The sequence below is a fragment of the Schistocerca americana genome, chromosome 6 (genome assembly GCF_021461395.2).
Source record: "Schistocerca americana isolate TAMUIC-IGC-003095 chromosome 6, iqSchAmer2.1, whole genome shotgun sequence".
Taxonomy (NCBI): domain Eukaryota; kingdom Metazoa; phylum Arthropoda; class Insecta; order Orthoptera; family Acrididae; genus Schistocerca; species Schistocerca americana.
In genome coordinates this window covers 152,861,395-152,885,207 of record NC_060124.1, presented here as the reverse complement: position 1 = coordinate 152,885,207, position 23,813 = coordinate 152,861,395, and the positions used below count along the sequence as shown (strand labels likewise).

The 23,813-nt window shown below is 43.9% G+C and overlaps 1 protein-coding gene across 1 annotated transcript in view; it reads left to right on the top strand.

The window, feature by feature from the left end:
• LOC124619508 (sodium-dependent noradrenaline transporter-like) overlaps positions 1-23,813 on the top strand; it is a 403,071-nt gene that overhangs the window by 239,257 nt on the left and 140,001 nt on the right. The window contains exon 5 of the mRNA XM_047145955.1: positions 6,828-6,967. Coding sequence (XP_047001911.1) covers positions 6,828-6,967 — 140 coding nt within the window. The remainder of the gene's footprint in view (positions 1-6,827; positions 6,968-23,813) is intronic.

The following is a 23,813-nucleotide window of genomic DNA, read 5'->3' as shown; positions in this document are numbered from 1 at the left end:
TCAGTTGTCTGTCGTAAATGATGATGACTCTGCATCCTCTAATGTTTATACAGGACAGGACATGTTTATTGAAAGTAATGCAGATCTGTCACACCCCATTATATGCTGAAATGAGCCCATTTCTCAGCAACATGTCCATGCATCCTGTAAGGACCGAGTTCAGACACCTGCGGGCATTTCGAAAATAGTTCAAAGACTTGGTTCATCCGCAATTCCAGCCCGGCGTGAACGAGCTCCACAGCACCCACATTATCATCCGAGTGGCAGAATTTGAGCCCGTTTTTATCCCTCGGAGGCTTCTGTCGCAGGTTGCGTCATTGAGAAGCTTTTCATGCACCACACTACTGACTATGGAAAAGTGTCTAGTAACAAGCTCATCATTTGGGACCTTTACTTCGTCTTGGAGAAAACTTTCTGCTTCCAGAGATTCTGACCGAGTCAATTTACTCCTGAAACTGAATTTCAATGTCGATTTTTTGTAAGAGTCATCCATTCTAAATGATAAAAACACTAGGACGCTCGAAACGGCCAAAGCAAGTAGACACACATCAAGTATGCTCTCCACAGCAGGGACGTAAATAGCACATCCGTGCCCCACGGCTCCTCGAACCAAACTGACCATTTGGCTTCAGAGCCGGGCTATTGAACAGCTACATGTTCTCTTACATTCACATGTGTGACAACTAAACAATCAGTTATCCATTGTTACAAAATGATTTATTTGTTCTTTCTGTATTTCTCTAATGTCTGTTTCTTGTAGCAAGTCATTTTGGACAGTTTAAAATCCAATTTTCCATCTTAGGGATTCTGTTCTCTAACTTTTGCACTTTATTTGCTAGAGTGTCAACTTCCTCACTGAGCGCCGCCTTCAAAGCTCCATTTGAAGAAGTAATTTCCTCTTTAACAGCATTACTCCTGCCGATCACACAACTGCTCATTCCACTTAGCGTGTTTGTCAAAATGTCATTCTTCGTCTGTATCTGATTGATGGAGTGCTGAAACTGAATTAAAACACAGGAAAGTTAACATGTTGCAGTGGCCCAGTGAAATGTTAAGCGTTTTCGTGGACTTACTTGTTGAAGAATGCTGGTTCTGCTTTCTTGCAGCGCCGATGTCTTCTGCTAGCACCGGACGCTTCTCCGAAGATTTCACTGCTAGGAAGGGAAATTTTCACTCTTTCACTCTCTCTCTTCTTATTTAAAAAATACTCTACTCTTGGAATATCGTTCAATGCACCAGAACATATTTATTTCCACTTTGTACAAAAAAACAACTAAACTTTATGACGTAAGCCCACGCATTACCGGGAACCCAGAATCAGCGATAACTGTGACTGCGGAAACTGGAATGTCGACCATGCTGTTGGATACTGTAGTCTTTTCAGAAATGTAATCAGATTCAAAGGACAGTTAGAGAGCATGGAACAGTACACAACATCATATGGGAGGAATCAAAGTGACTCCAGTTAATTGGTTGATTGGTTTTTTATAGTTAAACAGACTAAACTGCAGTGTCATCAGTTCCTTCATCCTGTATGCATCGAGCCAGGAATAATTCTCAGAGGAAGAATACAAAAGACACATTCCAGGAAGCCAAACTGGAACCAAGATATAATAAGACAGAGATAAAAGCAAGGAGTTGTAGGAGAGCAGCGAGGAGGATTAAGATGGATAACCCACGCTGCCCAAAACGTAGCTGGAGGGCGCTGGAGCATGGTATGTGGTGAGAGACGTGCCCTCTGCAGCCAACCAGCACCGTCTCGTCCCCTGTTACCCCAAGAAAACGAGAACATGGACAAGATGATAAAATTTCAGGAAAGACAAAACATTAAAAACGCAAATATAAAAGTATAAGGAGAATAAAAAGTGGGAAGGGTAGGGGCCAAACCGGATCAAGGAGCAAGAGCCACGAGCCGCTGTTGGTCCTCTGGGCCAGAGGAGGCGAGGGGTACCCCTCCAACCCCTCTGGCGGCCAATGAAACCAAGCGAGCCACCTCACAGAGACGAGCAGAAACAATCTTCGCAGGGAAAACATAAAACCAGGTCAGCTGCCTTGGCATCGCCGGCTAGCACTAGAGGTAGTAGCATGTTAGTAAGTTTAAGATATCGCCGCAAAGCAGCCAAACTGGGAGTCTAGTAGGATGTAGGTTATTGTCAGGCAGGCACCAAATCGCCAATAAAGGCTGTCCTCAGTGGACGAATATGGCCATGGATCAGCCAAGTGTGTCCAATGTGTAGCCAACAAAGGACAGCTGATTCCCTGCAAGAAGCGCGAAGGGAAGACTGCCATATGATCGTGTTTTTTTTAATTATTATTGCTCTCATTTCTTTTGGAGAGTGCAGGGTGGAACATTCCAAGTTCCAGACCGCCAGCAAATGATGGTGTAGAGTCGGCTGAAGGTCCAGTTCTGGGACCCCCATTTCTAAAACTGGCCTCCTACTATCCAACTTTGCCAACTAGTCAGCATGTTCGTTCCCTGAGATCCCAACGTGTGCAGGGGTCCAAACAAAGATGACCAGCACCCAGCTTGATGGAGGTCAGAAAGAATATCCTGAATAGTTGTGACTAACAGGTGACGAGGATAGTGCTGAGTGGGAGTCACTGCAGAATAGAAGCCTCTTACCACTACAAGAACGAGTGTGGATAAGGGCTTGTTTGATGACCACCAATTTAGCAGTGAAGACACTGCATCCATTCAGCAGCAATTCACTGCACCTTGCATGTGTATATACAAAACCAGTTCATCCAGCGACCACTAAGCCTTTAGTGTATACCACTTCTGAATCAAATAGTGCATCAAGATCAGCCAGGAACAAGCGGTGAAAAACAATGGGATCAATGGAATCTTTCAGTCTAAAGGATAAATTGATACAGATCTGAGGTTGGGGTATATGCCTTGGAGATGTACAAAATTGCTGCCTGATAAGAGGTGACAGTGGGGGAATTTTGATTTCAGAGCAGACACATTGTAGTCAGATTGCAGTTGTCTCCCCAGTTCTGTGTCACTGTTGTGGGAGGTGGATCTCCTTACTAGGAGAAAGGACATGGTAGTTCAGGTGCTTAGGGGAGCTGCAAACATTTATAGCATAAATGAGTCGATATTGCTGGCGCCTGATCCATAGTGGAGGGACCCCAACCTCCATGAGTAAGCTGTTCAAAGGGCTAGTTCGAAAAAGTCCTGTCGCAACTCTGGCCCCACAGTGGTGTATTCAGTACAGTGACTGCAATGCTGAAGAGGATGCTGAACCATATGCCAGACTCCCGTAACCAAGATGGGACAGGATCAGGGCTTTGTAAAGCTCCAGAAGGGTAGTGTGGTCTGCATCCCAGCTGGTGTTACTGAAGTGTATTAAGGTGCTTCAGTTGGCGAAAATGGAAAGCCAGTTCAACCAGGCGTCTAAGAACAGTCCCAAAAAATGGCAAGTATCCACCACATTAAGTAAATTGTTGCTGAGGTAAAGTTCTGGTTGTGGATGAACAATATGACGTCGACAGAAGTGCATAACGTGAGTCTTGGTGGCTGAAAACTGGAAGCTGTGGGTGATGACCCATGACTTCACCTTGTAAATGACACCCTGCAGTTGGAATTCAGTGATGTCTATATTAGAGGACCAATAATAAAAGCAGAAAAGGTCAGAATACAAGAAGGATGATATTGAAGACTCACAGCTGCTGCTAGACCGTTGATGACTACTAGAAAGAGAGAGATACTCAATGCAGAGTCCTATGGGACAACAATTCGAGCCCAGAAAGTCTGGTATGACAAGCACTTCTGGACAAAAAACGGAAGCGGGCCTTGAAAACCCTACTCATGTAAGCTAGCGAGGATATGGTGTCGCCATGAGATGTCATAAGCCTTTTCCAGGTCGAAGAAGACAAAAGTAAGGTACTGACACTGGTCAAAAGCGGTCTGGGTGGCACACTCTAGGCAACCAAATTATCAGCAATGAAACGGTCTTGGCAAAAAGAGTGGGGTGGACCAAGAAGGCCTCGAAACTCAAGAAGCCAACTCAGCTAGCAGCTCACCACACGTTTGAGCAACTAGCAGAGAACATTGGTGAGACTAATTAGGCGACAGCTGTCCATCTTTAGCATATGCTTACCCAGTTCCATCATCAAGATATGGTTGAAAATGGTAAAGAGATTACGCTGACAATCCACTACCTAATGAGGCATTGTAGGACTCCAGGTGCTGTGTAGTCAAACATAAGTGCATTCTCTGCATCCACTGTTTGAGGAAATGAAAGGTAGATTGGTAGTTCTCAGACACAGAGACTCGAGCATAATGCGAAGCAAAATGTTCAGCGGCAGTATCTGGATCAGTGAAGACAGCATCATTCAAGGTAATACCAAGAACATCCCCAGGGGACTGGTATCAGTATCGGTGTCTTATCTTCACCCAAACTTGTAAAGGAGACATGCCGTGCGGGATTAGCCAAGCGGTCTAGGGCGCTGCAGTCATGGACTGCGAGGCTGGTCACGGTGGAGGTTCGAGTCCTCCCTCGGGAACGGATGTGTGTGTGTTTGTCCTTAAGATAATTTAGGTTAAGTAGTGTGTAAGCTTAGGGACTGATAACCTTAGCAGTTAAGTCCTATAAGATTTCACACACATTTCAAAATTTAAAAAAAAGGTGACATACGTGGCACAGTGGTTGCTTCCGTTATTTTATTTCATGGTGGACCCAGCCACAGAGCCATTTAAAGACAATAAGGTGCTCCTTCGATGGATGCCACTTATGGCGTTGGAGAGCTCATCAGCGATCTCTAACGGCTCGGTGATTTCCAAGGTCCACTAAGGTACTATCTTCCAATTGGGGGGGGGGGGGGACCCTGAAGAATAAGGGATCACTAAGTGTGTTGGCAATAAAATGGCTGATGTTGCACTCTGGACAGCCATGTCAATATCTCTATCTAGTGGGGAGCTAAGAACGACAGTGGGGGGAAATTATCCCAGTTGGCATTGTTGAGAACCCAGGGAAGTGACACTGAGGGAGGGACAGGAAGTTCAAAAGGTGGTCACTACCTCATAGGTAATTGTGGACTCTCCAGTGAATGGATGGGAGAAGACCAGCGCTACAAACAGAAATGTCAGTGGCTGAGTAAGTTCCATGTGCCACAATGAAGTGTGTGGGGGAACCAGTATTCAAGAAACACAGGTCGAGAGATCTGCAAGTAAGTTTTCAATCTCGTCCCATCCCACAAAGCGTTATGGGCATTGAAGTCGCCCAAGATTGGGGAAGGTGGAAAGATGGGGAGAGCTGAAAAAAAATTCAGACATATTCTGAGGCACTTCACAGTTGTTAAAATCCTAAAATGCCCTTATCCAAACAGCCCCAGCCTCCAAAGTTGCATGAAGATGCACTAGTTCGCTATATACAGAGTCCAGAACATATGTGCAAACTCCGCCCGACATCTTTTCGTAGTTGGCACAGTTCCCTAGTTGCCATGATGGGCAGGAATCCACATTGCTGGAAACCAAGTTTCCTGAAGGGCAATGCAAGAAGCAGGGGAGGAAATTAAGAAGTGTCATAGCTTAGCCATGTGGTAGAAAAAATTACTACAATTCCAATGAAGAATCATGCTGCCGATATATTGGGTGGGCATAAAGGGACCAAGGAGGCAGGGTATGCCCCAGGGTCACCTGCTGCCATTCCTTGAGAGGTTATGGTATCAATACACATAAGTTCTGAGGCACATTGTGTGGTGCAATCAGGAGTCTCAGGGGTCACTAGGATCGCCACCTCAGCAGAACATTTGGCACTCGGCAGCATGGGGAACACCAGAACCTACTTCGTCTGGTAAGACTTCTTTTTGTCTTTCTTCTCCTTAGGAGATTTAAATCAATGGAAGGGCTTCCCCGAATTTCAGAGATTGTGGAAGGTCACGAAGACGTATTACCTGCAGCCTGTGGCTCCTTCATTCCCTGGCTTGTATCCAGTTGCAGGCTGGTAGAAACCTTGGAGGGCAGTGTCCCAAGGGAGCCCTTTCTGACATGAGATGCCAGATGAGGGTGATGCATCTCCACCTCGGGGATGGGGATCAGTGTCCCTGATGAATGGGAAGCCATAGCTCCCAAAGTCAGTGTGGGGAAAGCAGCAGGAAGAGAGGGCGCAAGCTTCAGGGGGCAGGCACGGTCGAGCACCCCTGAAGGCCCACTGTAGGAGGCGTAATGGACAAGAGTACCATTGTCAGCAAGAGCGACGTCATCATAGCTGTAGCATATGACATTGTCATGTGTGCAGGCTGTAGTGTTTCTGGAATCGCACATATTCCCTCATATTTGGGATCAGGGAGTGGTGATTTCTTTACTATCATTTGCAATGGCATAAATGACACACAGAAGTATCAAACTTTCATGAATAGACAGTACAGAAACATTCATGTTCAGATCTGGTGTTCGTTTGTAGTGCTGAATATGAAATTAAATTAAGCCCGTTGTAAGACATTTACTGTCAGATTGCAAAGATTGGTAGTAGTCGTAATAGGCAAGAAATCTGTTGATGAGACCTATAGTGCCTATGAATCAAGAGAAGACAGATTGTGAAAGTATCGCTTTCGATATTCGGTGTAAAGTATCTATTCGATAGGTCGATAATTTAAGTTTCGGCTGCATATGTCGATATAATACTGAGAAATATCGGTATTCTGATATACGAGTATAGATATCTTCTTCCCAGCCTGGTCTACGTGATAACACAATACTCGATGCGTCTTTTTATACTGGCGAGTGTCCGGATAGTGTTGATCAGATACTGTCTAGGGAGGCCGTGGTGAAGGTAACTCCCAGCAGCGACGCCTACTGTGAGCGGCCGCCACTGTGTTCGCAGGCAAGGTGGTGTGGGCGACGGCGACGCTGCCGTACGTGGTGCTGTCCATCCTGCTGGTGCGCGGCCTCATGCTGCCGGGGGCGCTGTCGGGCATCTCCTACTACCTGCACCCCGAGCTCTCCAGGCTGGCCGACACCCAGGTACTGTCACCCGCTGAGGAGGAGGCGAGCGACAGCAATGCGGCAGCCAGCCGCTTTTCCATTGTGACGTACTCAGGAGCAGAGTAGTGCGCGCCAGTCAAAACACATTTTCATGAATGCAGTCAGGTCAATTCCGTCACTGTGAACGACATAATGAGCTTTGACCAATATAAACATTCTGCTGACCGTTAAAGTTACAATACCACGATGTGTAATAAAATTTTCCTTGAGCCATTTGGGTCTCATCTTTATCTACGATGATGACTTCTTAAGTAATAGAACCCAGTTGTTGTCCTCGATGGTGAGTGTTCATCGAAGGTGAGGGTATCATCTGGAGTGCCCCAGGGAAGTGTGGTAGGTCCGCTGTTGTTTTCCATCTACATAAATGATCTTTTGGATAGGGTGGATAGCAATGTGTGGCTGTTTGCTCATAATGCTGTGGTGTACGGGAAGGTGTTGTCGTTGAGTGACTGTAGGAGGATACAAGGTGACTTGGACAGGATTTGTGATTGGTGTAAAGAATGGCAGCTAACTCTAAATATAGATAAATGTAAATTAATGCAGATGAATAGGAAAAAGAATCCTGTAATGTTTGAATACTCCGTTAGTAGTGTAGCGCTTGACACAGTCACGTCGATTAAATATTTGGGCGTAACACTGCAGAGCGATATGAAGTGGGACAAGCATGTAATGGCAGTTGTGCGGAAGGCGGGTAGTCGTCTTCGGTTCATTGGTAGAATTTTGGGAAGATGTGGTTCATCTGTAAAGGAGCCCGCTTATAAAACACTAATACGACCTATTCTTGAGTACTGCTCGAGCGTTTGGGATCCCTATCAGCTCGGATTGAGGGAGGACATAGAAGCAATTCAGAGGTGGGCTGCTAGATTTGTTACTGGTAGGTTTGATCAACACGCGAGTGTAACGGAAATGCTTCAGGAACTTGGGTGGGAGTCTCTAGAAGAAAGGAGGCGTTCTTCTCGTGAATAGCTACTGAGGAAATTTAGAGAACCAGCATTTGAGGCTGACTGCAGTACAATTTTACTGCCGCCAACTTACATTTCGCAGAAAGACCACAAAGATAAGAGAGATTTGGCTCGTACAGAGGCATATAGGCAGTCATTTTTCCCTCTTTCTGTTTGGAAATGGGACAGGGAGAGAAGATGCTAGTTGTGGTACGAGGGACCCTCTGCCACGCACCGTATGTTGGATTGCGGAGTATGTATGTAGATGTAGATGTAGATGAAGACGAACAATTAAACTAAATTTTTTGCCACAGGCAGGACTTGAAACTATGTCTTCTCGGTTGCTACACAGGAACGCTTGCCACAGCACGATGGCTAACTTTCCTGCACGGACTACCGAAGTCCAAAGCTCTCCCCATCTATCTAACAAGGGGAAAACAAGCAGAAGATATGAATGGCGGTTTGTGTTAGGAAGGCAATGGACTTGGGTAGTCCGTTCTGCAATGTTACTAGTGTTGTGTTGGTGTACTGGCTAGCATTCCTCCCTAGTAAGCAAGACGACCCAGATTCAAGTTACGGCCTTGGCACAAATATTAAATCATTTCTTCAGCGCCGGCCGCGGTGGCAGAGCGGTTCTAGGCGCTTCAGTCCGGGACCGCGAGACTGCTACGGTCGCAGTTCGAATCCTGCCTCGGGCATGGATGTGTGTGATGTCGTTAGGTTAGTTAGGTTTAAGTAGTTCTAAATTCTAGGGGACTGATGACCTCAGATGTTAAGTCCCATAGTGCTCAGAGCCATTTGCACCATTTCGTCAGCTTCCATCATTGTCGCAAATCTCCAATTTACAAAACATTTACTATAAAGGGCGATCAAATGTTTCTGTTTGAGGGCGATGCTGTAGCGCACATGCGACGTAGCGCGACTCCGATACGGGTATGTAAGCACTGACATCTACGAAAAGGATTACTGTGGAATTCGTATCTTTCCGAGTTGCGTGAAATAAATGCAGAAACGTGAACTACTGTGACGTTATTACCAATTCTAAGACTAGCTTTCAAAAACTCGTTTACGGTAGAGGACTGCAGCACCATTCCCCCTTTCAATTATCGAACAAACACAAGGATGGCCGACATAGTGTTTAGTGTATCTGGGATTGTAAAACAGTTAAGATCCTTAGACGCTAGGAAAGCATCTGGCACATACGGTGTCCCCGTAAGATCATATGTTGGCTATGCTACAAATATAGCACCATTCTTATCCATCATCTATCAGGGATCATTGGAACAGCGGGAAGTTCCATTGGACTGGAAGAAGGCCCAGGTCATAGCAATTATAAAAAGGGTAGAAAATCGGATGCACATAATTACCGGCCAATTTCACTGACATAGATTTGTTGTAGAATCATGGAACATATTTTGTGTTCAGACATAATGACCTTTCTAGACTCTGAGAAGCTCATCTGCAGAAACCAGCGAGGTCTTAGGAAACAGCGGTCATGCGAGACACTGCTGGCCCTCTTTGTTCATGATATACAACAGGCTCTAGATACCGGCTCCCAGACTGATGCCATATTTCTCGACTTTCGAGAGGCATTCGACTCAGTTCCGCACTGTCGCTTGCTCCAAAAAGTGCGCGCTTACGGTCTATCCGATGACATGAGCGGTTGGATAGAATGTTTTCTAAGAGACGGGGAGTAGTATGCCGCCCTGAACTGGATGACTTCAAGAGAACAAGCGTAACTTCAGGTGTGCCCCAGGGCAGCGTAATAGGTCCGCTGCTTTTTACGATTTGCATAAACGATCTGGTTGATGGTATTGACAGCGGCACTAGACTGTTTGCCTATGATGCTGTAATCTACGGGAAAGTAGTATCACACGAAAGTTGTGAACAAATCAATGAGGATTTGCAGGAAACAAATGCGTGGTGTAATGACTGGCAGTTATCTCTCAATATTAGTAAGTGTAGCCTAATGCGTATAACAAGGCGAAAATCCCCATTAATCTACGCGTACAAAATAAATGCCCAGTCATTGAAAGCGGTAACATCCGTCAAGTATCTTGGTGTGACTATTCGAAATGATCTCGAATGGAACGATCAGATTACATAAGTAATGGGTAAGGCAAACTCTAGATTGCGGTTTATTAGTAGAATCCTGAAGCGATGCAGTCCTTCAACAAAGGAAATAGCTTACAATACGTTAGTTCGTCCTGTCTTGGAGTATCGTTCGTCTGTATGGGACCCTTACCAGTTGGGTCTGATTCAAGAGATTGAGAAGGTCCAAAGAAGAGCAGCAAGATTCGTTCAAAAATGGTTCAAATGGCTCTGAGCACTATGGGACTCAACTGCTGTGGTCATCAGTCCCCTAGAACTTAGAACTAATTAAACCTAACTAACCTAAGGACATCACACACATCCATGCCCGAGGCAGGATTCGAAGCTGCGACCGTAGCAGCAGCGCGGCTCCGGACTGGAGCGCCTAGAACCGCACGACCACCGAGGCCGGCAGCAAGATTCGTGACTGATACATCTAGCCATGGCGAGAGCGTTACAAATCTCATAGAAAGTTTGAAGCAGGACACACTTGCAGAAAGACGGCGCGCTAAACGGAAGGGGCTGCTCACTAAATTACGAAATTCGATCTTCACTGAGGATGTAGAGCATATATTATTACCTCCAACTTTCAAATCGCGCAATGATCACCATTCAAAGATAAGGGAAATTAGAGCTCGTACTGAGGCTTTCAGACAGTCGTTTTTCCCTCGCGCGATCCGCGAGTGGAACAGAGGGGGGAAATATGACTTTGGCGCGAATTGTGCCCTCCGCCACACACCGCTTGGTGGCTAGCGGAGTATATGTGTAGATGTAGATGCATGCAAACGGGACCAACATGCATTTGTTCTTTTCTTCACTCCGCAAGGACAAACACCGGTGGACATCGTGCTGAGATGAAGAACGTGTTTGGGGTAGCCTATCTGTGGAAAATCACCGTTTTGGAATAGTGCGCCATGTTCTCTGCTGGTCCCGATTCAACACAAGACGTCGGAAGATATGGGAACCCAGCCTCATCCATTACGGACAATTACCAGTGGCCAGTTGATGAAGCGATGAGGGCAGATAGCACACAGCCATTCGTGTGTTAGGTAAGGACCTTGACAACAGCTTTGGTAGCATGTGACACAGGAGTTAGGCTACCATAATGTCTGCAGCCTGTCCATGTCCCGGGCGTTGAATGCAGAACAAAAAGCAACTCGGATGCCTGTTCACCTGAATGCGGGTGGGGCAGCATTTTTCCCAAAACCTGCGACAAGGTGTGCTGCTGCTTCATGATAACGCACGTCCCCATATCGCAAATGTCGTAACGCACAAGATACGTCAATTCAAGTGCGAGACACCTTATCTCTCCCCATACCATTATCACGCCTTCGGTCCCTTAAAAAAGGCCTTTAACGGTCCACGATTCATGTCGGAGGAGACGTTCAGCAGGCAGATTACCGACTTATTTATGCAGCAAGACATGGTGTTTCACGCAACGGCTATTTTTAATCTGGTCCATCGGTGGGATGATTCCCTCAGTGCTCGCGGCGATTTTGCCAGAGTGGCAAACCGATTCTGGCTTGTACAGCCTTCGAACGGAAACTTTTTGGCCACCCCTTATATATTATTGGATATTCAAATTATTATAAATTCAGTATAACTGCACAGAGTAGATAGGAGTAACACAATATACAACCTGTATGTAAGAATAATGTCTTTTACTAGTAACCAAAACATCCCGAGTTCCACGTTTGATCCCAGCCACTGGCTAAATTGTGAATAAAAATCATCATTAAAGGCGGCCTAAGACTTCCGGTGCAAGTAGTCATCCTCGTTCTGCCAACGGTCTTGTCAAAGAGAACGAAGAGCAGACAGAGGTTTGGAGTGCCCACTTTCTCTTGGAATGGGAAACTACTCCTATAATAACCAGCAAATGATCAGCAATGATCAACAGTCTGAGCGTTCAGAAGAAAATAGAAGCTACTGTTATAAGGACACGCCACGTGTATCCACAGGACATGTTCCCTTTACCGAAAAAAGTTTCACAATGGCCTGTCCATTGCAAAACATTCTAAATTCGTCACCCATTCGGATCTCCGGGAGAGGGATGCAGAGGCGGAGGTGACCGCGAGAAAAGAATTGAATAACCAATGGAAGGGCAATATTCTAGAAGCCAGAACACTGAATCTCGAAATCTGAATGTGGTAGGCATACTAGAAAATCTGAAAAGGTAAATGCAAAGACTATATCTAGATGTAGCGGAGGCAGTGGGGTAAAATGGGAAGAAGACAAGGGCTTCTGGGCAGGAGAATATAGGGTAATATCAACAGCAGCAGAAAATGATATAATGAGAAGAGGATTCGTTACGAATAGGAAGGTGTGGCAGAAAGTGAGTTACTGTGAACATTTCTGTGATAGGATTATTGTCATCAGAACTGAAAGCAAATCAGCGCCAACAAGAATAGTTCTGTTATACATGTCGAAGTCACAAGCAGATGAAGAGACAGAGAAAGCATATGACGATATTTAACAGGTAAAGAGCATCATGACTGAATTTAATGCTGTACTAGGGGATGGAACAGAAAACTGACTGTGGGATAACATGGGCTCGGTAGTAGGTACAAAAAGGGGGAATGACTAAGTGAGTTTCCAGTAATTTTGAGCGAATGCACTGTTCAAAAACCACAGGTGGAGGAGGTATACGTTGAAGACACGTAGGAGGTTTCCAGCTGGATAACGTCACCATCAGCCAGAGATTGCGAAATCGGATATCGAATGGTAAGGTATATCCTGGAGCAGATATACAATGAGGTGACAAAAGTCATAGGATAGCGTTATGTACACATTCAGATGGCGGTAGTATCGCGTGAGTAGGGTATAAAACGACAGTGCATAGGCAGGGCTGTTATTTGTACTGAGATGATTCATGGGAAAAGGTTTCCATCATGACTATGGCTGCACGACGGGAATTAACAGACTTTGAAAGTGGAATACCAGTTGGAGCTAGACGCATGGGACATTGCATTTCGGAAATCGTTGGGGAATTTAGCATTCTGAGATCCACCACGTCAAGAAAGTGCCGAGAGTACCAAATTTAAGACGTTATCTCAAACTACAGACAACGCAGTGGCCGATGGCCTTCACTTAACGACCGAGAGCACAAGCGTTTGCATTGAAATGTCAGTGCTAATAGACAAGCAACACGACGTGAAATAACCGCAGAAATCAATTTTGGGAGTACGATGAACATATCCGCTAGGACAGTGAGGTGAAATTTGGCGTTAATGGGCTGTGGCAAAAGAAGACCGATACGAGTGCTTTTTCTAACAGCTCATCTCCTGTAGCACCTCTCCTCGGCTCGTGACTATATCGGTTGGACCTTAGGCGACTGGAAAACCGAGACCCGGTCAGATGAGTCCCGATTACAGTTGGTAAGAGCTGATGGCAGGGATCGAGTGTAGATTCCACGAAACCATGGACCCAAGGTATCAACAACGCACTGTGCAACCTTGTGGTGGCTCCATAATGGTGTGGGCTGTGTTTAATGAAATGGACTGGGTCCTCTGATCCAGCCGAACCGATCATTGACTGGAAATGGTTATGTTGGCTTCTTGGGGACCGTTTGTAGCCTTTCATGGACTTCTTGTTCCAAAACAGCGATGAAATTTTTATGGATGACAATGCGCCGCATCTCCAGACCACAACTGTTCGCGTTTGGTTTGAAGAACGTTCTCGATAATTGGAGCGAATGATTTGGTTAGCCAGATTGACCGACATGAATCCCGTCGAACATTTATGGACACAAAATCCTGCACCGGCAACACTTTCACAAATATGGACGACTATAGAGGCAGAATGGATTAATGTTTCTTCAGGGGATTTCAAACGATTTGTTGAGTCATGCGACTTCGAGTTGTTGCTCTAAGGAATGGACATCTCTAAGACGGAAAATCATGGAAGCTGAACAAATATAGGCACAACAAGCGATACTGCGATGCAACCGTGGGTAAAAGAAGAAATCAATAAAGCATCGAAAGAAGTAAGTGAAAAAATTAATGAAAAGCAGTGTAAGTCAGTTGGGAGTGAAATAAACAGGAAATGTAGGGAAGCCACGGCAAAATCGCTCCAGGAAAATGTGAAGAAATCGAAAAAGAAATTGTCGTAGAGAGTACAGCTTCAGCATATAGGAAACTCAAAACAACCTATGGTGAAATTAAAAGCAAGAACATCAAAATTAAGAGTGCAAGAGAAATTCCATCGTTAAACGCGAAAGAGAGAGAGGATGGGTGAAAGAATAGATTGCATAAAGGAGAGGAATTGTCTGATGACGTGATAGAAGGAGAAATGGGAATTGATTTTAAAGACTTACGGAATCCAGTGGTGGAGTCAGAGTTTAACTTAGCTTTTTCCTTCGTAATTCCTAAAATCATTGAGAGAGTGACTACCAAACGTCTTTTTAAGTTGATCTGTAGAATCCATGGCTCTGGAGACATACGATCAGATTTTCGAAAAAATATCACCTACTCAATCCAGAAGATAAAAGGGGCAGATAATTGCGAAAACTATCGCAGATTGATCACAATAACGGATGATAATGAAGTGATGACAAGAATAATGCCGGCCGCTGTGGCCGAGCCGCTCTAAGCGCTTCAGACCGGAACCGCGCGACTCCTACGGTCACAGGTCGAATCCTGCCTCAGGCATGGATGTGTGTCGTGTCCTTAGGTTAGTTAGGTTCCTGTAGTTTTGTCTAGGGGACTGATGACCTCAGATGTTAAGTCCCACACTGCTTGCAGCCATTTGAACAAGGATAATAAACAGAAGAATTGAAAATAAAATTGAAGATCTGTAGGGTGACAATCAGTTTGGTTTTCGGAAAGCTAAAGACATCAGAGAGGTAATTCTAACGTTACGCTTGAAATGGGAAACAAGACCTAAGAAAAATCAAGATACCTTTATAGGATTTGTCGACCTAGAAAGGTAGTTCAGAAATATAAAATGGTGCAAAATGCTGGAAATTTTCAGGAAAATAGGTGTAAATATAGAGAAAGACAGTTCATGTACAACATCTACAAGAATCAAGAGGGAAAAATATGAATCGAAGACCAAAACCAAAATGCTTAGACTAGAAAGGGCATAAAACAGATTAAAGTCTTTCACATTTAATTTTCAGTCTATGCACCGAGAAGTAATACGATGAGTTCTGGAGTTGGATTAACATTCTGGCTGTAAGGATACCAATAATAAGATTCGGTGAAGACTTTTCTATCTTCAGTAAAAGTGAGGAAGAACTGCGTGACCTCTTGAACGGAATGAACCGCCTAGTGACCATACACTATGAACTGAGACTAAACCGAAGAAAGGTGAAAGTAATGAGGATTAGCAGAAATGAGATTAGCGATAAACTTAACAGCAAAATTGGAGAGCACGAAGTACGCGAAGTGAATGAATTATGCTACGTCGTAAGACAAATAACATATGACGGAGAAACAAAAAGGATATAAAAATCGTGACCAAAAGAAGCATAGTAGTATCAAACGTAAGCCTCTTCTGAAGAAGAAATTTCTGATACGCAACGCAGTATCGAAATGAATCATGGACTACAGGAAAAGCGGAAAATAAGAGGGTGTTGAAAATTAAGTGTACTGATAAGAATTGAACAGGTTCTCTGTAGAACCGGGATTTTAAAAAATATGTAGAAAACATAATCAGGAAAATGTACAGGATGATAGGACATTTTTTTTAGAGATTATAGAGTACCTTCCATGGTACTAGAATGAGATGTAGAAGATAAAAGCTGTAGATGAGGATCAAGATAGTAATATAGCCAACAAATAATTGAGAAGCTTGGCTCAAGTTGTACTCTGCGATGAAGATGTCATGGGAGGGGAAGCCATAGTGTCGTTTCATGGACCACGAAAAGACGATAACTTATAGACATGATACTACTTTTGCTTCTTTAACTCTGGCGGTTAGCGCCCAAGACAGAGCAAGACTGTATATTTCAGTCCAATTTTTCTTGTCTTTTTTGTTTTGCAACAGGTTAATATAAAGGGATGTTGATTTAACTGAGAAGCTCATTGAGTGAAGAAACTGTAAATAAATTAAAACTGCAGCCAGACGAATACGTGAACGTAGAGTTTTGCTTTTCACCTACTGATATTTTTATCTCCTGATTACTCACACTACATAGCCCAAGGCTGTAATCTCTCAGCGACTTTCTCCTACTCCTGCAGACTTCGTTGAAGTTCCTGTCAAGCTTTCTTAGACTATCACTCTTGTGGCAAATGATATAATGGAGAATAGGTTTTACTACTGTGAATCTTACTTTCAAATTAATACTCGTTCTGTGTACCAGAGTGCGACTCCAACCCCATCTCTGCCTTCCCTCAGTGCTGCAGACTGCTAGTACCTTTTCCCAGCACCTTCCAACATAATGGGCACTTTTGTTGGCAAACCGTCATTCTCGACATATATCCTTATTTGCGGTTAGCATATTCTCCGTCGTATTCTTTTTTTTGTCATTAGCTTGTTATAGTAGAACGGTACAAAGGGTGCACACCTGTGGAATTTGGAAGAGAGAAATAGAGTTACCGCAACACTGAAGCTTTGATTGAGACCGTAGATTAGATTAGATTAGATTCACTTTTTGTTCCATAGACCCAAAAAATGATATAATTCTCGTGGGTGTGGAACATGTCAGAAAGCATGACATAAAAACATAAAACATTTTAATATAATACTTAATACCCTGATCATTTGTCAGGAGATAGTCGAAAATAAGCTAATACAATGCAGTAAATTGGGACAGCTAATATTTACATAATTAACACAGTCAAAATGAAACACTGTTATCCACTATTAATAAATTTATCATAAGCAAAATACCTAATCTTGACTGTTGTGACCAAGTGTTGTCAAAACTGAAATCTAACAGATATTTTTACTTAAGCTGACTTAACAGTCTCTGTTAAGATATTCATCTATGGAGTAGAAGGAGTGGCCAATCAAAAAGTCTTTCAAACTCTGTTTAAACCGTGCTTTATCTGAAACCAAGTTTTTAACCGTTGCTGGTAATTTATTACAAATGTGTGTTCCTGAATATTGGACCCTATTTTGGACCAAGGGAAGTGATTTTAGGCCTTTATGTAGATTCTTCTTATTCCTAGTACTGATACTATGTACTTAGCAATTGGTTGGAAATAGAGATGTATTACTTGCAACAAATTTCATTAAGGAATAAATATACTAAGAAGCAGTGGTTAGAACACAAAGTTCCTTTCTACAAGATGTTCTTGAATTTACACCACAAATGATTCTTATCACTCGCTTTTGCACCCTAAAAACGTTTGCTCGGTTTCATGAGTTGCCCCAGAATATGATCCCATAAGGATATAAAATGTAGACTGGCAATGGCAAGGAAAGCGTTTCTTTCTTAACATCGAGTATAGATTTAGGTGTCAGGAAGTCGTTTCTGAAAGTATTTGTATGGAGTGTAGATAGTTTAGACAAGAAGAGAATAAAAGCTTCGAAGTGTGGTGCTACAGAAGAATGCTGAAGATTAGATGGGTAGCTCACATAACTAATGAGGATGTATTGAATAGAGTTGGGGAGAAGAGAAGTTTGTGGCACAACTTGACCAGAAGAAGGGATCGGTTGTAGGACATGTTCTGAGGCATCAAGGGATCACCAATTTAGTACTGGAGGGCGGCGTGGAGGGTAAAAATCGTAGAGGGAGACCAAGAGATGAATACACTCAGCAGATTCAGAAGGATGTAGGCTGCAGTAGGTACTGGGAGATTAAGAAGCTTGCACAGGATAGAGTAGCATGGAGAGCTGCATCAAACCAGTCTCAGGACTGAAGATCACAACAACAACAACAAGACATAATAGAATGGAAGCAAGCAAAGTATGCAAGTTTTTTTTTATATTTATATATCCTACATCTGACATCATTCTCATGGTAAATACAGACTTGTTTAGGCGGTTAAGCAATTCTGTGGTATGCCCTTCCCAACTGATTTTATTATCGAGTTGTAATCCCAGGAATTTAACACTGTCAACCTCTTTGATCTGCATGTCTTCATACGTTATACTCGTGCTGGAATGAAATCTCTTACAGGTTCTGAACTGCATTTAGTAGGTCTTCTCAAAGTTTAATGACAAAGAATTAGCTTTAAACGACTTATTAAGGTCAGTGAAAATTTGATTAGCAGCTATTTCTATATCTGTACTTGACTTGCTACTTATTGCAATGTTTGTACCATCTTCAAACAAAACAAACTTAGCATCTGGCAATGTAACAGATGAGAGGTCATTAATATACACAAGAAAAAGCAATGGACCCAAAATGGAACCTTGAGGAACACCACATGTAATTAATTCCCAGTCAGATGAACACAGACTGCTTACTGCACGGGTATTTGGCAACGACACCCTTTGTTTCCTGTTAGATAGATAAGACTGAAACCATTTCGCAGAGAGCTATCGGAGGGCAAAGTTGGTGAAAGCATCATCCGCAGAAGACAATGACCTAGACCCAAGCCGCACCTTGACACACAGCTTTAATCTATAAGAGACTTACCTGTAACAGTGTGAAACCTTAATAATATAATATTAACAATAATTACAGTGCGCACTTTTCTATTCTTAACGATTATTTTTGCGTCCGATTTCCATTTACCATAATCTTTCGCGCTTAGATATCGGCTTCCCAATGAAGAGAACCATTTACGCCACTCGACTTCACCATTTCCAACATAAGTCTTGGTCATACTGTAGTCAGGTTTTCTTGACGCGTATCCGTTTTTTCCTAATCGTCTGATATGCGAGTGGCTCGAACACTTCTGAAGTAAGACAACCCAGAATGCTGTCCTCGACAGCGAGTGTTCATTAGAGACAAGGGTATCGTAATGAGCGCGTGCTCTTAGTCTCTTCATACACAAATGATCTGACGCAAAAGATGAGCAGCAATCTGCGGCTGTTTGCTGATGATGCTGTGGTGTATGGTAAGGAGTCACCGTTGAGTGGCTGTAGGAGTATACAAGATGACTTTCTAAATTTCTAGTTTGGTGTGATGAATGACGGCTTGCTCTAAATGTAGAAAAAAATTTAAGTGTATGCAGATGAGGACGAAAAACAATCATGTAATGTACGAATACAGTGTCGGTAGTGCGCCGCTTGACAGAATGACGTCGATTAAATATTTAGGCGTAAGTTGCAAGGCGATTTGAAATGGAACAAGCACAAAAGGTCGATAGCAGGGGAAGCGAATTGTCGACCTCGGCTTATTGGTATAATCCTGGGAAAGAGTAGTTCATCTACAAAGTAGACCGCTTATAAGACATCAGTGCAATCCATTCTTGAGAACTGCTCGACTGTTTGGGATTCCCACCATGTCGGATAAAAGGAAGATCGGTCGAAGCAGTTCAGGGGCGGGCTGATGGATTTGTTACCGGTAGGTTTGGACAACACACGAGTGTTACTGAGTGCTTCGGGAACTCAAATGGAAACCCCCTGAGGGAACATGACGTTCTTTTTGCGAAAAACTATTGAAAAAAATTAGAGAGCCAGCTTTTGAAGCCCATAGCAGAACGATTCTCTTACCGCCAACGTACATTCCCCGTAAGGACCAAGAATATAAGATAAATTAGGGCTTGTACGGAGGTATGTAGGCAGTCGTCTTTCTCTTGCTCTGTTTGCCTCGTAGTGGTACAAGTTAGCCTCCGCCATGCTCCATAGAGTGGCTTGCGAAATACGGATGCAGCTGTAAATACAGGAAGTAGATTCGGCCTTCCTGCAAGAATTCTCGTCCGTAATTTCCGCAGGTGTGCCATCCGTCGGGCAGCAAGAGGTGTGATTGGCAAGCAGTTGCTTGCAATTAGGACATTTCACATCTGTGGTCCTAAATTACTTGAACCAAACTCAAGCACACATCAGTGCCGTAATGTGGCGTTCGTAACCACTAGACTAAATTCGTGTTCATTGAAATATTTAATCGAGCGCATGTATTCATTAACACAAAGATCTCCACTATCGTTCGAAACTTATTTTGTAATAACAGTGTTGTTTTCCTATATATTCATTGTACTTAGAGTTATGTTTCTCTTTTGCTACATGCTCTTTGTACCTAGTAGTTTCCAGACAGCATCTTTTTTACAAAGTATGGCAGTTTACATGTGATGTTTCACGACAGATGAAGGAGACTGTGACCTCTGGAGGTATTCTGTTTTCGTTTATTTATTTTCACATTTACATATACGTTTAGTTTTTAGTCAGAAACCTCCCCAAAACCATGTTCTGAAATACTGTTTTTTGTTTCTACATTAGGCAGTGCCACAAGTTACCCCAAAGCTGTAACATAATACACACACATGTCGTAATGTCAGTTCACCTGATGATGGAAGTTTTAGCCTTCGAACCGCGTTGTTGATGTAAATAAACAGTGACTGGCAACAGTAAACTTGTTTCATTCGATATCAGTAACAATCACGGTAAAGCCTTAAGACAATCAAAGTCTCAAAGTTTTTGCAGCTTTCCGCCATAGGACAGAAAATTATTTATACTCGTACATACGTTAAATACAGTGAAGTGCCATAGAAACTGGTACAAGCATGCGTATTCAAATACCGACATATGTAAACAAGCAGAATATGGCGCTGCAGTCGGCGACGCCTATGTAAGACAAGTGTCTGGCGCAGTTACTAGATCGGTTACTGCTGCTACAATGGCAGGTTACCAAGATTTAAGTGTTTGAACGTGGTGTTATTGTTGACACACAAGCGTTGGGATACAGCATCTCCGAGGTAGCGATGAAGTGGGGATTTTCCCGTACGACCGTTCCACGAGTGTACCATGAATATCAGGAATCCGACAAAACATCAAATCTCCGACATCGTTGCGGCCGGAAAAAGATCCTGCAAGAACAGGACCATCGACAACTGAAGAGAATCGTTCAACGTGACAGTAGTGCAACCATCCTGCAAATTGCTGCAGATTTCAATGCTGGACCAGCAACAAGAGTCAGCGTGCGAACCATTCAATGAAACATCATCGACATGGGCTTTTGGAGCCAGAGGCCCACTCGTGTACCGTTGATGACTGCACGACACAAAGTTTTGCGCCTCGCCTGGCCTTTTTGATGACTAGAAACTTGTTGCCTGGTCGGACGAGTCTCGTTTCATATAGTATCAAGCAGACGCACGTGTACGGATATGGAGACAACCTCATGAATTCATGGACCCTGTATGTCAGCAGATGATTGTTCAAGCTGGTGGAGGCTCTGTAATGGTGTGGGGCGCAGGCATTTGGAGTGATACAGGGCCCCTGGTACGTCTAGATACGACTCTGGCAGGTGACACATACGGAAGCACCCTGTCTGGTCACAGGCATCCTTTCATATCCATTATCCATTCCGACGGACTTGGGCAATTTCAGCAGGACAATGCAACATCCCACATGTCCGAAATTGCTACAGTGTGACTCCAGGAACACTCTTCTGAGTTTAAACACTTCCGCTGGCTACCAAACTCTCCAGACATAAACATTATTGAGCATATCTGGTATGCCTCGCAACGTGCTCTTCAGAAGAGATCCCACCCCCTCGTACCTCGTACTCCTACGGATTTATGGATAGCACTGCAAGTTTCATAGTGTCAGTCCCCCCCCAAGCGCTACTTCAGACATTAGTCTAGTCCGTGCCACGTCGTGTTGTGGCACTTCTGCGTGCTGAAGGGTGCCCTACACGATATTAGGAATATGTACCACAGTCTTTGGCTCTTCATTGTAAATATGATTAATATGAATAACCACGAAGTCTTGTGATGGGTTTGTAGTGTTCAATGTTCTCGACGAAAAGAGAATGCAACAACTGCACTGAGGACACATTCTAGAATTTAATTCCAATGCTTCGTTTTTTACAACGAACCTGGTCTGTGAGCCACACTTGCTGACCAATAGGTAGTTTGTGAGGAGCGGATGGGAGAACGAAAATTCCTGGGTGGTTGGAAAGGAAAATGAGAAATGCAAAAGTTTTCTATTGAAACTGATCACTTTGTCAGGCTATTTACTATTCCTAAGGGATACAAGCGTGCCTATGGAGGCTACCGGTATATTTTGTGGACATCTCAAGTTCGAGAGATGCGGGAGAGGAATACGATGAGGTCGAGAGCTGGCTACGAAGAGAGGCTGACGGCTAAACTCCGCCGCTTCCCTCAGCCCGATTCCGGGCCCCGCGTGACCATTCCCGAGCCCTTGATTGGCTGACTGGCTACACTGATTCTTATCTTGGGCGCGTTACAGCTTCAGTAACGCTTAGGCGAAGCGTTACTTCGTCAGCGTTATGGGCGGAGTTCCGTCTTGTATCACGTGCACATGGCGTGAGATATCTGATATCCAGCTGATATCTAGTGCCGGCCGGGGTGGCCGAGAGGTTCTAGGCGCTACAGTCTGAAACCGCGCGATCGCTACGGTCGCAGGTTCGAATCCTGCCTCGGGCATGGATGTGTGTGATGTCCTTAGGTTAGTTAGGTTTAAGTAGTTCTAAGTTCTAGGGGACTGATGACCTTAGAAGTTAAGTCCCATAGTGCTCAGAGCCATTTTTTTTATATCTAGTGTCAACTAGCTCAGGCCCTATCACAGCCCACAAGAAAACTTCACTCACTGATGAATAAACGTTTTTAAAAAAATCTATTTTCTACACATTCTACCGGCTCACTTGTACACTGGTATAAAGATTAGTGCAGGACGAGATAGTCAAATAGGAACATTTGAGGAACGCTTGGCTCCATTGTTGAGGATTTTAGTAGCGATGGAATGTTGGCCAGGTGCGAAATGTGTATCTGTTGTATGGGCATACTGCAGACACTCGGATAGGATTGTTGGAGTTCAACGCGCTTTCCGTAGAGAGTTTATCGAAACAGGCTCCCATGCCATCTTCCAGCACTATCAACCTTTAGGTGAGATACCTTGAGGCCACTAGTATCACTACAAGGAAAAGAGGCGGTAGTGCAAAAAACTATAGGACTTCGACACTTTGTACAAAACCAAGGACATCATCTAGGTGGTATCATGAAGCAAAAATGACATTTTCAGGGTAAACCATTAATTTCCACTCGCATACACCAGATTCACGTCAAAAAAAAATGTTTAAACCTTCCATTTGTGCTATTTTTTTAATCTTCCCGGTTGACTCCCTCACCTTGTGCAAATATAGTTTCTACCGCCTCTCCAACAATACTCAAAACAGCAACAGAAATTTTGCGTTCAAAATACAATGTTATATGCAGGATTTCTGCTTTCTCTTGGTTGTATTACCATAACTACAAACGAAGTAAACTCAAGTGTCTTATTCAAACAAGAGGTTGTTAAATATTTTGTCCCAAGCTAAAATTGTGTGCAGGAGGGGACTATCAGGTGGATCCCTCGCTTTCGCGATCAGAGCTCCGCCAATGCGCTGCCCGAGCGCATCTATCAAACTGCATCAAGGCATGTATCAAACTACGTCGTATTCGGCCGCTTACCGCCCCCTGGCCCGCCTTGGTCACCTGTTAAGTGGGAAGCTGCGTCAGTCAATAGATTGGGGGGGGGGGGGGATAACACATTAACTGTAAACAGGCCTATCGACAATCTACATCTACATCTATATCTACATGATTACTCTGCAATTCACATTTAAGTGCTTGGAAGAGGGTTCATCGAACCACAATCATACTATCTCTCTACCATTCCACTCCCGAACAGCGCGCGGGAAAAACGAACGCCTAAACCTTTCTGTTAGAGCTCTGATTTCTCTTATTTTATTTTGATGATCAATCCTACCTATGTAGGTTGGGCTCAACAAAATATTTTCG